The sequence below is a fragment of the Stegostoma tigrinum genome, chromosome 3 (genome assembly GCF_030684315.1).
Source record: "Stegostoma tigrinum isolate sSteTig4 chromosome 3, sSteTig4.hap1, whole genome shotgun sequence".
Lineage (NCBI taxonomy): Eukaryota > Metazoa > Chordata > Chondrichthyes > Orectolobiformes > Stegostomatidae > Stegostoma > Stegostoma tigrinum.
Genome location: NC_081356.1, coordinates 112959588 through 112974531, shown reverse-complemented (window position 1 = coordinate 112974531; position 14944 = coordinate 112959588). Strand labels below are relative to the sequence as shown.

The following is a 14944-nucleotide window of genomic DNA, read 5'->3' as shown; positions in this document are numbered from 1 at the left end:
ACACTTCATATTTATCTGCTAGTTTCTATGCCTAGGAAAGGTTTCACTATGTTGGTGACTGCTCAGCAGTGCCATGAGGCAGAAGGTTTGGGCACAAAATTTATGTGGAACATTTTAGTCGAAGATTGTGAAATGTTGAAGTTTAAATTTTAATCTGTACCTTATTGAAGGGAGGTAGTGGTTTAAATTAAATGGTGGAGTTATTGTGAACATTAAAAGAGATTGCTGAAAGAAAGAGTGGAGTTACAAGTGCGTTAATGAATAGTGGAATTAGAACTTTGTGGAGGGTTGGTCACCTCATTACAGAAATTGCACTACAGCAATTGTGGCTATGAGGAAAAGTTGGATACACTGGGCTAATTCTCTTTGGAACAGAGGAGGCTGAGAGGAAATTTGATCAACATGTACAAAGTTGTGAGGGGCCTGGATAGAATGGATTGAAAAGGCCTATCTACCTTCAGCAGGGAGGTCAGTGACAAAGATGGTAGACTTAAAATGAACGGTAAGAATGATTAGCGGGGAAATGACGAAAATCATTTTCATTTTGAGGGTAGTAATGGTACGGAATTCTCGGTCTGAATAAAACCTGTAGAGGTAGGCAACTTCAATTCTTTTCAAACATATGCACCTCAAATGGCATACCCTGGAAGGCAACAGACCAAATGCTGGACAGTGGGATTAAGCTTGGGGGCTCATTTATTGGCCAGGACTGTTACAATGGGTGAAGTGACCTGTGAACCTGCTATGATTCTTAGAGTATGGATGGCGACTGAGTACTAAAACACATTATTTGGGCTGAATATCAGATGGTAGCTAAGATTAGGCAATGGAGGAGACAGGTGAGTTGTTGCAGATTAGTTCCAAGGGATGGGTAGGAAGATGTTCAAATAGGAAAAGAAGGTGTTGAAAGAGTGAGGGAAAGGTTTGAATGGCAAGCGTGCACATATCTATGTGAGCACACTGGGAAGGTGGTATAAATTGTTTAAGAACTTTGGGTGAGCGTCGTGTGTGAGTGAATTTGGAATATAGTCTGTAGATGTGGGAATAGGGTGAAAGGTATATTTGATGGGTGGAAATTCTAATGAGGTGAGGTAAGATGAATGAGCAATGGGTGCAGTTTTTCACCACGAACTACAGAAACTGCAATTCTTTGTCTAGCTGCTTTATTGTATAGTAAAAAGCATAGTAAATGCTTTCATATTAATCTTGATTATACTGTGCATTTAATATAGAGATCCCCATATTTTCTCATGTACCTTTTGCAAATCCTGTGACTCAGGTCTAGAGTAAAACAGTCCTAGAATAGTTTGGGCTTTCACACTCGCTTTTGGATTACCATCATCTGCAGCAAGAAGCCACAGTCTGTAAAAACAAAAAAAAAGTGCGCAGTAACGGTTTTAAAATAAAACTTACAATTATGAAGTACTTTTCACTATCACTGGATGTCTCAAAGTATATTACAACTAATTAAGTACTTTTTGAATTGTGGCCAGTGCCGTTATTCTGAGTCACACAGGATGGTAAGAAAGAAAAACTCTACAAACCTTTCAGCTTCTGCATCGCTCTGCTGGCTGCCAAATCCTTCGAAAGAAGCTCTACCCAAGTTGTAATATGCTGCAAATTTCAAGTGTTGTGCTCTTGGATCTTCAGAGTTTATGATTCTGTTCATGTATTCCACACCCAAAGCCTGGCATAAAAAAACAATGTAATTAAACAGTGCAAGAAAATAAAAAGATTATTTAATTGAAAAGCAAGCTTGAATTTCCAGACTCAGTAAAAGCGTGCAGACTGTGGAACTAGTTTTCCTAATCTCTGATGTCTAAACTGTGACCCAGAAGCTGCGTATCACTCCTGAGCTCTGGCAATCCAGCATTTGAAGATGAGGCAGAGATAATGGGAACTGCAGATGCTGGAGAATCCAAGATAACAAAGTATGGAGCTGGATGAACACAGCACGCCAAGCAGCATCTCAGGAGCACAAAAGCTGACGTTTCGGGCCTAGACCCTTCATCAGAGAGCTCTCTGAGGCAACTAGTTTCTATATTTCTAAAGAAGCTCCTTGCCTGGTTGAATTTTGTAAATATGAGTGTTTGGGAGGAGCTGCTTTTAGTGTTCATTCATAGATAATTCCCAATTAGGTCAGTATTCTGGTTTGTAACAGTAAATGTGACAAACGCAAAGTGATCTCAGCATGATTTCAAACATTGTGTTCAATTTTGATTCCATGTGGGTCTATAGTAGATGGAGAAGGACCAAGTATGAAAGTTGCTTGTTGTCCTGGGAATTGTAATTTTCAAGTCTTATCTTAGCACTACTTTTCCATCCCCACCCCTGTCTGCTTTCCGGAGAGACCACTCTCTCCGTGACTCCCTTGTTCGCTCCACACTGCCCTCCAACCCCACCACACCCGGCACCTTCCCCTGCAACCGCAGGAAATGCTACACTTGCCCCCACACCTCCTCCCTCACCCCTATCCCAGGCCCCAAGATGACATTCCACATTAAGCAGAGGTTCACCTGCACATCTGCCAATGTGGTATACTGCATCCACTGTACCCGGTGCGGCTTCCTCTACATTGGGGAAACCAAGCGGAGGCTTGGGGACCGCTTTGCAGAACACCTCCACTCAGTTCGCAACAAACAACTGCACCTCCCAGTCGCAAACCATTTCCACTCCCCCTCCCATTCTTTAGATGACATGTCCATCAGGGGCCTCCTGCAGTGCCACAATGATGCCACCCGAAGGTTGCAGGAACAGCAACTCATGTTCCGCCTGGGAACCCTGCAGCCTAATGGTATCAATGTGGACTTCACCAGTTTCAAAATCTCCCATTCCCCCACCGCATCCCAAAACCAGCCCAGTTCGTCCCCTCCCCCCACTGCACCACTCAACCAGCCCAGCTCTTCCCCCCCCCCACCCACTGCATCCCAAAACCAGTCCAACCTGTCTCTGCCTCCCTAGCCGGTTCTTCCTCTCACCCATCCCTTCCTCCCACCCCAAGCCGCACCCCCATCTACCTACTAACCTCATCCCACCTCCTTGACCTGTCCGTCTTCCCTGGACTGACCTATCCCCTCCCTACCTCCCCACCTATACTCTCTCCACCTATCTTCTTTACTCTCCATCTTCGGTCCGCCTCCCCCTCTCTCCCTATTTATTCCAGTTCCCTCTCCCCATCCCCCTCTCTGATGAAGGGTCTAGGCCCGAAACGTCAGCTTTTGTGCTCCTGAGATGCTGCTTGGCCTGCTGTGTTCATCCAGCCTCACATTTTATTATCTTGGAATTCTCCAGCATCTGCAGTTCCCATTATCTCTCACTACTATCAGTCAACTGTGTTAGAGAAAGCAACTACCCAACAGGAGGCAAGGGATATTTGATTAGTAGTAATACCCTTGTTGGTAACTAAGTAAGCCACAACAAGAACGTTTGTGAAAAGGGACACTCTGACTGACTTCCTTTGTAGGACTTAGAAGAGCACTCTGGACGTCCTTGCCACATAAGGGAAGTCTTAGAGTTAACTAGTCTTCTCCTGCAAGCTGGAGAATTGCAGATGTGATTGATACCTTGTTCGCAAAATGCAGTGAGGAAACAGCCCAGCAAATACTGACCAGTCAATTTAACTTCAATGGTAAGGAAGTTTCCGAAATGATTATTTGGAATAGTTGCATGAAAAAATGTAGGTTAATTAGGATGAGACAGCACAGATTGCTTAAGGGCATATAATGTTTTTAACTTGCCGAAGTTTCTGAGCAGTGAACAGATTAAGTAAGAGTAGAGTAATATCGTTGGTGTGAATATATGAATATGAATAGGAAAAATTTGGAGGAATTTGTGCCAGGAGTAGGTAGGTGGGACTAGTTTAGTTTGGGATTATGTTCAGTGTGGACTCAAGGGTCCATTTCAGTGCTGTATGACTCTATGACATTTATGGACTTCTAAAAGGTATCTGATGCAGCACCACACCACAACTGGTGAGATAGCTCACGGAATAAATGAGACAGTAGCACCACGGTTACTGTTCTGGCTAAAGATAGGAAACAAAGAGTAATGGTGAATGGATATCTTTCATGCTGGAGGAAAATTCGTTGTGGACTTTCCCAGGGATTGGGATTTTGGGGCAACCAATTATTTTGGAATGGACAGTTAGGTGACAGATGAAGTTCAATGTGGAGAAGAGTTAAGAGACACATTTTGGTAGAGTGTAGAGATACAGGATAAAATAATGGGTGTGCAGGAGCAGAGAAGCTTGGATTTGTATGTACTTAAGTTATTAAATATGATTGCACAGGTAAAGTAAAGTAAAGTAATAGAGTAATACAGCATGGAAACAGGCCCTTCGGCCCAAAAGATTGAGCAGTAAATAAAGCATACAGTATTCTGGCTTTATTTATACTGGACACAGAGGGTGTGAACAAGGAGGTTATGTTGAACTTGTATAAAAGAAGAGTTAGGCCTCAGCTCAAGTACTGTGTGCGGTTCTGAACACATTTATGAAAAATAGAAGGTAGCAGCAGGACGAGGCTGTGTGAGTTGTTAACCCTGCTCTGTTTGTTATGAACTGATCGTTGAGCTCATTACCTGAACCCCACCCTCCACCCATATTCCTTGATCACTTTAGTCACAAATGCCACTTTTAGCTCCTTGTTAGAAAGAAATGTTTTGGCCTTGACAATTTTCTGGGGAGTCAATTCCAATGGCCCACACTCTCTAGATGAAGTAAGTTTTCCTCATCTCAGTTCTGAAAGGTTTACACTATCCTTAAACTATAACCCTAATTCTGGACTCCCCCACCATCAGGAATATCATTCCTGTATTGAACCTATCTTGCTAGAATTTTAAAGCTTCTTATGAGAATCTAACCACAATCACCAGGGCAACACCCTCCCCCCCCACCCCACACAACCCTGCCATTCCAACTCCAGTGAATATAATCCTAACTGAATCAATCTCTCCTCACACTGCAACCTCAGGAATCAACTTGGCAAACCTTCACTCCTCTGCGGCAAGAACGTCCTTTCTCAAAAAAGGAGATCAAAACTGCAAGGAAGGATGTGAACACTTTGGAGATTGTGCAGAGGAGTTTTCCAAGAATGATTCTAGGGGTGAGAAACTTCAGCTATGACAATACATTGAAGAATTTGGGGCTATTTTCCTCAAAGACGAGGATATCTGATGCAACCATTCAAAATCCCGAATGGACTGAACACATAACATAGTGAGGAAGCGTTTCTTCTTGTAAAACAACTGAGGACAAAACAGTGCAGATACAAGGTAAGTTGCAACAGAAGAAAACGTGATGTGAGAACAAACTTTTCCACATGACGAGTAGTTAGGGTCTGAAATGCACTGTGTGGAAGTGTGTTGCAGACAAATTCAATTGAGGCATTCAAGGGAGCAGTGGATGACTGTTTAAATCGAAACAATATCTGGGGTTATGAAGAAAAGGTAAGAGAATGGCACCAAGTTATAATTCTCATTCAAACAGCTTTTGCAGAGACAATGAGCAGGCCAGCATACTTTTGCACCATAACGATTCTGTGATTTAATTGCAGACTAGCTTGAACTTGGCAGGAAAACTGTGCCAGTTTCCTTGTTTCATGTCCCAAATCAGCTCCTTAGGATCTCAACTTCCAAAACATCAAGAGTTCACTGCCTGCTTTTAACAGTCTTACCTGCCACAGAATTCTACAATTTAAATAGGAAATAGTACAAAGGTAAATGATTTTTGAACAAGGTAACATGATCATTTTCATTTGGAAACTAGGCAGGTTGAATTAGAATCAATTTCTATATATATAGCCTTTGATGGTCTATGGTAGCTCTGAAGTGTACATAGGCAGAAAAAAACTGTTTGAAAGAATAAAGGCAAAATACTGGAGGTCTGAAATAAAAACAGAAAACTCTGAAGAAGGGTTCCGATCTGAAACACTGACTTCCCTATTCCTCTGATGCTGCTTGACCTGTGTTCCTCCAGCTCCACACTGTGTTGACTCTGACTCCAGCATTTGCAGTTTTTGCTATCTCCAAACTGTTTTTATTGTTTCTCTCTCAGCACTGTTTCTGCTGCTAGAGAAACTCAGCAGGTCTGGCTGCATAGGTAAAGACAGTAACACAGCTCAATGACTTAACTGCAAAATGTCGATTTTGTATTAATCTAATTTTTCTTATTTCTTAATGAGATGTGGGCTTCACTGGCTGAGCCAGCATTTATTGTATATCGCTAGTTGCTCTTTAAGATGCTGGTGAGCTGCCTTCTTGAACCACTACAGCCTGTTTGGTGTAAACAACAATGCCGTTATGGAAGGGAGCCTTGGTGAATTTCTGCAGTGCGTTTTGTTGATGGCACATACTGCCACTACTGTGCATCAGTGGTAGAGGAAGTGAATGTTTGTGGTTGTCATGCTTTGACCTATGAATTTGCCTAAATTGAGTGAACATAATGTATCTTCAAAGTTGCCATTGCAATACTGAATTTATAATATATGAATATATCAGAATTGCAACTTATTTCTTCTAGGGAGAGAGGTAATCTTTATTCTCTTTTTCTTGAATTCATCTCCAAAGCATACAATTTCCTAACTTAGCAAGTAACTTGGTGCCAAATTTCCACCATTGCCACATTGTGTGAAAGTGAGCGCGAAAGTAAAAGGAAACGCAGGAAATATTCAGGTAGTCACTGGAGAAGGAACACATTTAATACTTCAAGCTCTTTCGTCAGAACTCTTTGATCTGTACGGTGCATCTAGCACTTTGTTTTCATGACTAGTTTCCAGCACTACAATACTTTTGTTTCAGTGATAAAAAGAATTCTACGGTAGCCCTCATGCTCTTCTCATTCTCATCCCTATGAAGTAGTAACTGGCAACTCGTTCGGTCTTTTTAAATTGATAGTTGGGAGCAGGGAAGCTTTGTAAGATGTTAATTCTGTGCCCATGCCATCAGATAACGATATAATGACAAACTTCCATCAGTCACATCATTTATACAGGCCGGTGAAACTTTTGCACAGACTGCTGAGTCAATCTGATATATTTTCAAATCAATTTGAGTAGTATGCTTGTAAATTTCTTATAAAGTTGTGTAATTTGGTGTAGTGGATCCAAATCAGGGTGCAGTTTTCAAAAGGACTCTATTTCAATTACTGCAGCAGATTGAAATATCTTTGTCATCCTCTGAAGTGAAGATAGCAATGTGATTCCCCTGTGGTGTTTGGTCAGCCTCCAGTAAGTATGAAAATGAGTCCTGTGGCCAATCTTCAGCCAGAATGTTATCCAATTAAGACTGGATACTTCAGATGACTGAATTTTCCAGAAGCATAAGAATATAGGAGTTGGCCATTCATCCTCTCAAGGCTGCTCTGTCATTGAATAAAAACATGGCTGATCTAGATGTGGTCTCAAACCACTTTCCTGTGTGTACCATCTTTGAATTTCTGACTCAGCATCATCTCTCCTCAGGTTTTCTCTTGCCTCTGATATGTGTTTGCTTTCAAAGGAGGTCACTTTTTTTCATTTGTTTTTGCCAGATGCAGCAACCTCGAGTGACTTTCTCCCAGAACATTAGGTCAATCTCAAAAATCATAAGGGAAGCCTCAGAGCATCCTTTCATTGTACTTGGACTCAAGTTCTCTCTAAAAGATTGATTTAGTAAGAGAATGTTAGACATTCTGATCCAGAAGGTTAGGACCCTAGAGGTTAAAGGTAGAGTATTGGCTTGGATGGAGGGTTGGCTAACTGACAGAAAGCAGAGGGTTGGTATAAATTTGTCCTTCTCTGGATTGTGAACGATTGAGGTGCCACAGGGTTCAGTTCTCAGGCCACAACTATTTACATTATAAGAATGATCTGCGCACACGGACATAGTGTAACATAGCAAAGTTCATGGATGTAGGCGAGAAAGCAGGTAGTAATGAGGAGATAAAGAGTTTACAGATGGTCATTAACAGGCTAGGAGAATGGGTCAGAATCTGGCAGGTGCAGTTTAATGTAAATAAGTGCAAGGTTGTCCATTTTACCTGGGAAAAGAGCAAATTATTATTTAACTGGAAAGTAGATTCAAACTGCGTCAGTGCAGAGGGATGCAGAATTCTTAGAGTGTGGAAGCAGGCCATTCAACCCATCAGGTCCACAACAACTCTCTGAAGAGCATCTCATCCACACCCACCCACCTACTCTATCCTGTAACCATGCATTTTCCATGGCAAATCCAGCTAACCTACACATCCCTGGACACCAAGGCCAGTCCACCTAACCATCTTTGGACTGTGGGAGAAAACTGGAACACCTGGAGGAAACCCATGCAGGCAATGGGAGGTTGTGAAAATTCCACATGGACAGTCACCCGTGGGTGGAATCAAGCAAGAGTCCCTGGTGCTGTGAGGCTAACCACTAAACCACCACGCTGCCCTTCTTAATTCTCCTATTAACTGTAAATGAAGAAGTGTCCTCAAAAGATGCAAACTTCCAAACATTTGCATCCGGTATCAACATCCCTTGCACATAGAATAATGCCCTATACCAGCACTCACTGTGCCCCTGGAAGCATTGCTACCCACCAAAGGTTCACCAGGAAGCTTCACTGCCAGTTTCAATGAAGCGTGGATGTTGCCAAGTTCAATCATGTGTGAAGCAGCACAAACAACATTTGGTAATAGTGGATCTCCAGATGCTGATTTGATGCAGAACATAAACCCAACAGCTAAAATCTGGGTGTCTTCGTGCATGAATCATAGAAAGTGGGCATACAGGTACAGCAAACAATAAGACAGTCAAATGGAATCTAGTCATTTATTGCAAAAGGGCTGAATTATAAAAACAACAAATTGTTGTTATAACTATATCAGGTGTTGGTGAGACCACATCTGGAATACTATATCCAGTTTTGGTCTCCTTACTTAAGGATACTGTGGCAATGGGATAGAGTTCAGACGAGGTTCCAGGGATGAAAGGGCTGTTGCATGAGGAGCTGCTAAATAGCTTATACCTAATTGAGTTAAGGCATTGATCTCCAACTTTGTAATGTTTGAGTTAAGATGAGGGGGATCTGATTGGAGTTATATCAAATACTGAAGGAGTTTGATAAGGTAGACGTTGAACAGATGGTCACCCTTGTGGGACAGTCTGTTAGAGGTTATAGATCATGAGAGGAGGTAGGTTCAAAATTGAGACAAGGAAAAAATACTTCTCTTGGAGCATTGTAAATCCGTGGAACTCACTGCCCCAGAGTGCAGTGCAGGCAGAATTAATCAACAGATTCAAGAAAGAAATAGGTATGTTTCTGATGAAAAGTGGGATAAGGGGCTGTAGGGAGCAGGCAGGAAAGTGGAGTTCAGACCAGGATAAGATCAGCCATGAATTGCCACCTCCTGCTCCTAATTCCTATGTTCCCTGTGACAAGCCCAATTAATCCGAATATCTCCGTGTGGTGCATATGCTAGGCAGGCCAGCTCAGGCAAGCACCCGTGTCTGGGGTTTAATGCTGCCATCTGATCTTCAAAAGTATTTGAATATAGCTCATGTGAACATTGTTGAGGTCCTTGGCATGACACTGTTACAATGTCCAAGTATGACATTCATAGGGTAAGCAAGGACTATTGTTCTATAGATATTCACTTTATTTAGGCAGACTGAATCCTCTTCAGTGCCAGTGTGTGGTTCAAGTTTAGTAAAGGCTGTATTTACATAACAATTCCTTACATTTATTTTCTCATCAATACAGATAGCTCAAGAGAGTACGTGTTGATGAGGTGAGTGAACATCTGCACTGCTAACAGGTCATGGTCATGGACCGAAATCTTGGGCTCAAGGTGGTTTCAACAGCATTTTAGTGCAATTCATCAGTTTTCTACATACTAATCTTAAGGTCATAGTTGTTGTAGCAGTTAAGAATAAATCCATGCTCTACACCTTAAGCTATGATCTGGAGGATAATGCAGTCATCCGTCTGGAATCACTTCATGTTTCAGCAGCTCTTCCCCCACTTGATAGCTGATTTCTTTACCATGATCACCAGTATGGAAGATACCAGATATCATGGTGCTGAAAAACATGCAGGAGAAGGTTGGTGCCTAAACACTGTTCCTACATGGATTAAATTGTTCAGGCATTTCTTTTGATCAGGCATTGATCTCCAATGTTGTAATGTTCAGCTGGGACACAATCAGTTCCTGGGCAGGAGTGTGTTTGTATTCATCATCTCTAATAGCATGGCAGGGTTAGCAAAAGGGCAAGTGATGGCAATCTGTGGAACTCCATTGACTCCTTCCTCCTTGACGGATCAAAGCCAGCTGAGGATGTAATTAACGTTCTCTTTGCTCCATCCTCCTAGAATTTGGGTGATTTTGTAAGCAGTGTCGTCCTGTCCGCACCAGGGATTGGTGATGAACAAGACTAAGACACATAGAAAGATTTCAGAACATCACAGAAGCTGTTCTAGACTTTGTAGTCTGTGTTTTGTTACAATTCTATTAAAAGCCTATCAAATTTAAAGCAAAGTACGCACTAATTAACTGTTAGAATGAGGACAAGATTTCATGTATTAAACAAAAATAAAGAATAAATCCATGTACTGTACATTTAAAAAAACCTAAAGAAATCGAGGGTGGTACTACGTCCTTCATACTTTATTTTATAAGCTACATATGCTGTGAATCCAGTTTAACATCTACTTGACTCCCACCATCTCACCCTAAGAGTTATCTTATAAAATACAATGGGAATCCTTCCATTAGCATTGAGCCAAGTGAACCACTATCCTTTCTCTAATCTGTGGACACAACTGCAGACTACTCAATTCAAACTTAGCCTTCATTACATTCTTAAGGCTAAAATGCTTATTTTCACTGTAAAGGTTATGGTAGACATTTTTCCTTTTACTCAAAGCTAGTACTAAATCATCTTCTCTCTTCCTCCTCCATGACCTCTCAAAGAGGTACAATCTACATAAGTCAAAATCTGCGATTGCCTTCTGTGAGAAGCACCCAGAAAAATTAAACAAAGGAACCCTCTAACTCCCACAGCCCTTCTCCATGATAATGTGGCAAATTTGGAATGCCCAACAAAAGTAAAAGAATTATTTGATTTTCAATACACAACTTTGATTCTATAACTCGTATGAATATCTTTTGATAGCTAAAGCAATTTTACAAGTCTTTTAATAGAATTTTCCAGAATTGCTAACTTTTAGCCTTTTTCCTCTGGAAATTACAGAAATAATGTTAAATATTTTAGTGAAGTAATGATAAACATTCTGGCTTTATTAAAAAGCTCAAACAGAGGCCATCCATTCTTCTAGGGTTTAACTGTAATGAACCCAAGATTATTTGATTTACATTTACTTCAGGGTTGTTTATTAGGTTTTCAATCATGCTTTCTATTTTTCTTACATGTAATACTTCAATCCGCACCCTAAAAGCTATATTCTTAAAATCAATAGTTATATCTCTAAAACACACTTGTTATGGACTCAGATAGTCATGACATTATGACTGAATTTTGTCTGTTTTCTGATTTAGCCTCCTTCTGAGGTAACTTTGGGCAGGATGCCTACTCTCTGATGAAGGGTCTAGGCCCGAAATGTCAGCTTTTGTGCTTCCAAGATGCTGTTTGGCCTGCTGTGTTCATCCAGCTTCACACTTTGTTATCTTGCCTATGTTACACATATGCCTGTTAGAGTCATAAGAGACTTACAACATTGAAACAGGCACTTTGGCCCAACTCATCTATGCCAAACAGGTTTCCTAAACTGAACTAGTCCCATTTGCCTGCAATTGGTTCCTATCCCTCTAAATCTTTCCAATCCATGTACCTTACCAAACATCTTTCAAAGATTATAATTGTACACACCTATACCACTTCCTCTCGCAGCTCATTCCATATGCACACTACATTCTTTGTTAAAAAGTTGCCCCTCATGTCCCTTTTAAATCTTTCCCTTCTCACCTTAAACCTATGCCCTCTAGTTTGGGATTCCCTACCCTGGAGAAAAGAGCTTTGCTATTCACCTTATCGATGCCCTTAATGGTTTTTATAAAACTCTGTAAAGGTTACCTCTTTGCCCCCTGTGCTCCAGGGAAAGAAATCCCAGCCTCTCCTTATAGCTCAAACCTTCCAGTCCGGTAATATCTTGGTAAATTTTTTTTTGTGCTCTTTTCAGTTTAATATCATCCTTCCCATAGCAGTGCAACCACAATTATATGCAGTACTCCAATATACAGCCTTACCAATGTCCTGTACAACTGCAACATAACATCCCAACTCCTGTATTCAGTGCTCTGACCGATGAAGGCAAGTGTGCCAAATATTTTCTTCACCACCCTGTCTACTTGTGACACACTTTCAAGGAACTATGTACCTGCACCCACAGGTCTGAGTTCAACAGCACTCCCCACAGTCCTACCATTAACTGTGTAAGTCTTCCCCTGGTTTGTCTTCCCAAAATGCAGTACCTCATACTTATCTGAATTAACTCCATTTGCCAATCCTTGGCCCACTGGTTCAAGGTCATGTTGAAATCTTAGATAACCTTCTTCACTGTCCACTATACCACCAATCTTGATGTCATCCACAAACTTTTAAGCCATGCCTCACATATTATTTTCCAAGTTATTTATATAAATGATGAACAACAGTGAACACAGCACCGATCCTTGTGGCACACCACCGGACATGGGCCTCCAGTCTGGACAACAAACCTCTACCACCAATCTGTGTCTCCCATCATCAACCCAATTTTTCATCCAATTAGCTAGCTCTTGCTGGATCCCATGTGATCAAACCATAATAACCAGCCTATCATGCAGAACAGAGGCCTTGCTAAAGTACATGAAGACAATGTATTTATCTATCTTCTTCATCCCCTCTTTAGAAAATTCAATCACATTTGTGAGACACGACTTCCCATGCACAAAACTGGGATGCTGCTTGGCCTGCTGTGTTCATCCAGCTCCACACTTTGTTACCTCGGATTCTCCAGCATGTGCAGTTCCCAAATCAGTCGTTGTCTTTCAAAATGCACGTAGATCCCGTCTCTCAGAATTCCCTCCAACAACTTACCCTATTTTGAGATATGGATCACAAGTGAATGTAGTGGTCAGCATGCCTGTTGCACAGTACTCTTTGCAAAGAACTGTCTGCACTTCAAGGGTGCTAACTTTCTAAAATTCCCACAATTTAGGTAACTTCCAGTAGACTAGAAAGTAGCAAATATGGTGCCTTTATTTAAGAAGGGACACAGCAAACAAAAAAAACTATATGGTTGACTTGTGGAGAAAGTGTTAAGAATTGATCTTAGAGAAGAACTCAAGATAATTGGGAACAGTGAGCATGGTGTTGTGAAAATGAAATTGTATTTTTCCAATTTTTTGAGTTCTTTGAAGGAGCATATGCACTTTGGAGAAGGAGAAGCCTGTTAAAGTATTGGATTTCCAAAAGGCAAACATTATTGTACAAAGTTGAAGAATATGGAGCAAGGGGTAACATACTAACATGGATAAAAGATTGGCTGGCATGGACAAGTGCAGTCCTGCAGGAGCTTCAATGTTTTACAGTTCATATAAATGACTTAAACGAAAGAAGTGAAGGCATGGTAGCTAAATTTGCAGGTGACAGCAATAGCTAGGAAATTATGTTGTGAAAACTTGCAAATGGAAAAGTATAATGTGGGAAAATGTGAAATGTTTACTTCGGCAGGTAGAATGAAAAGACAGAATATTACTTAGACAGTGGCTGTGGAATTCCAAGGTGCAGAGAGGCATGGATGTTCAAACACATGAGTCACAAAGAGTTAGTATGCAGATACAGCATGAAGGATAGCATCCAATTAGCCTTTATTATGAGAGGAATTAAACATCAAAATAAGGATGTTTTGCTTCGGTTTTACAGGGCATTGGTTTGACCACATCTCGAAAGCCACGTACAGTTTTGGTCTCCTTATCTATAACGTAAATATACTGGAGGCAGTTCAAAGGAGGTTTCCCAGATCAATACCTGGAATGAGAGGGTTTTCTAATGAGAATTGGTTGGTCAAGTTGAACTTGTTTCTCCTGGGCTTAGAGGAGTGAGGGGTGATTAATCGGAAAGGATGCTTCCTGTTGTAGGTCAATGCTGAACCAGGGTACATTGTTCAAAAGAAAAACAGAAATCTGATGTATTCAGTTCTGAGAAAGGGTCACCGTGCCCAAAATATTAACTCCGATTTTTTCTTCACAGATGCTGCCAGACCTGCTGAGCTTTTCCAGCAACTTCTTGTTCCTGATTTACAACATCCGCAGTTATTTTGGAACAATGTGAAAACCAAAAGAAGGGTTTGCCTAATCAGGACAGGTGAGAATTCTTTTCCTAATTCTCAGAGAGAAACTTTGGAACATTCTGCCTTGGAAAGTAGTGGAAGTGGCATCATTGAATATTTTTAAGGACAGTTAGCAGGACAACCGAGGGTTATTGGCTATGAATGGGAATGTAGACTTTGAAATGCAAACAGATCAGCCACAATCTTATCAAGTAAGCTTGAAGGGCCAAAGGGTCTACAGCTGCTATTTTACGTTTGTATGTGCACTGAATGGAGGAATGATTCTCGAATTTATTCTGTGTGTAATATGACTGGCACACAAAGATATGGTATCAAAACACATTAGACAGTAACAGTAGTTTATTTACTCACAGGATTCTCCTTAGTGCCTAAGCCATCATAATACATCACACCAAGCTGATAGAGAGCTTGGAAGTCTGTGTCTTTAATTTTGTTAAACTCTTCAAAAGCTGTTTCATAACATCCCTGAAGCATATGTAAAAAAAAACCAAACAATTAGGATAATTTTCAATTTTGTTCTAAAAAAAAGAGCTTGCTTGCTGCAAGCAACCTTCTTAAACACATGTGGGAATTTGACTTTAGGTTTGAGTCACAGTCTTTAAGTAAAGTTAGTTGATTTAGGAAGATCTGAGTCCAT

At 41.0% G+C, this 14944-nt stretch overlaps 1 protein-coding gene across 4 annotated transcripts in view; it reads right to left on the bottom strand.

The window, feature by feature from the left end:
• Nucleotides 1-14944, bottom strand: part of lrp2bp (LRP2 binding protein) — a 41380-nt gene that overhangs the window by 13097 nt on the left and 13339 nt on the right. For 3 of the 4 annotated variants that reach the window (XM_048527131.2, XM_059644836.1, XM_048527132.2), the window contains 3 exons: nucleotides 14659-14772; nucleotides 1545-1687; nucleotides 1257-1362 (listed from right to left, as the gene is read on the bottom strand). In XM_048527131.2, coding sequence (XP_048383088.1) covers nucleotides 1257-1362; nucleotides 1545-1687; nucleotides 14659-14772 — 363 coding nt within the window. The remainder of the gene's footprint in view (nucleotides 1-1256; nucleotides 1363-1544; nucleotides 1688-14658; nucleotides 14773-14944) is intronic. The other variant, XM_048527133.2, reaches the window with a different exon arrangement.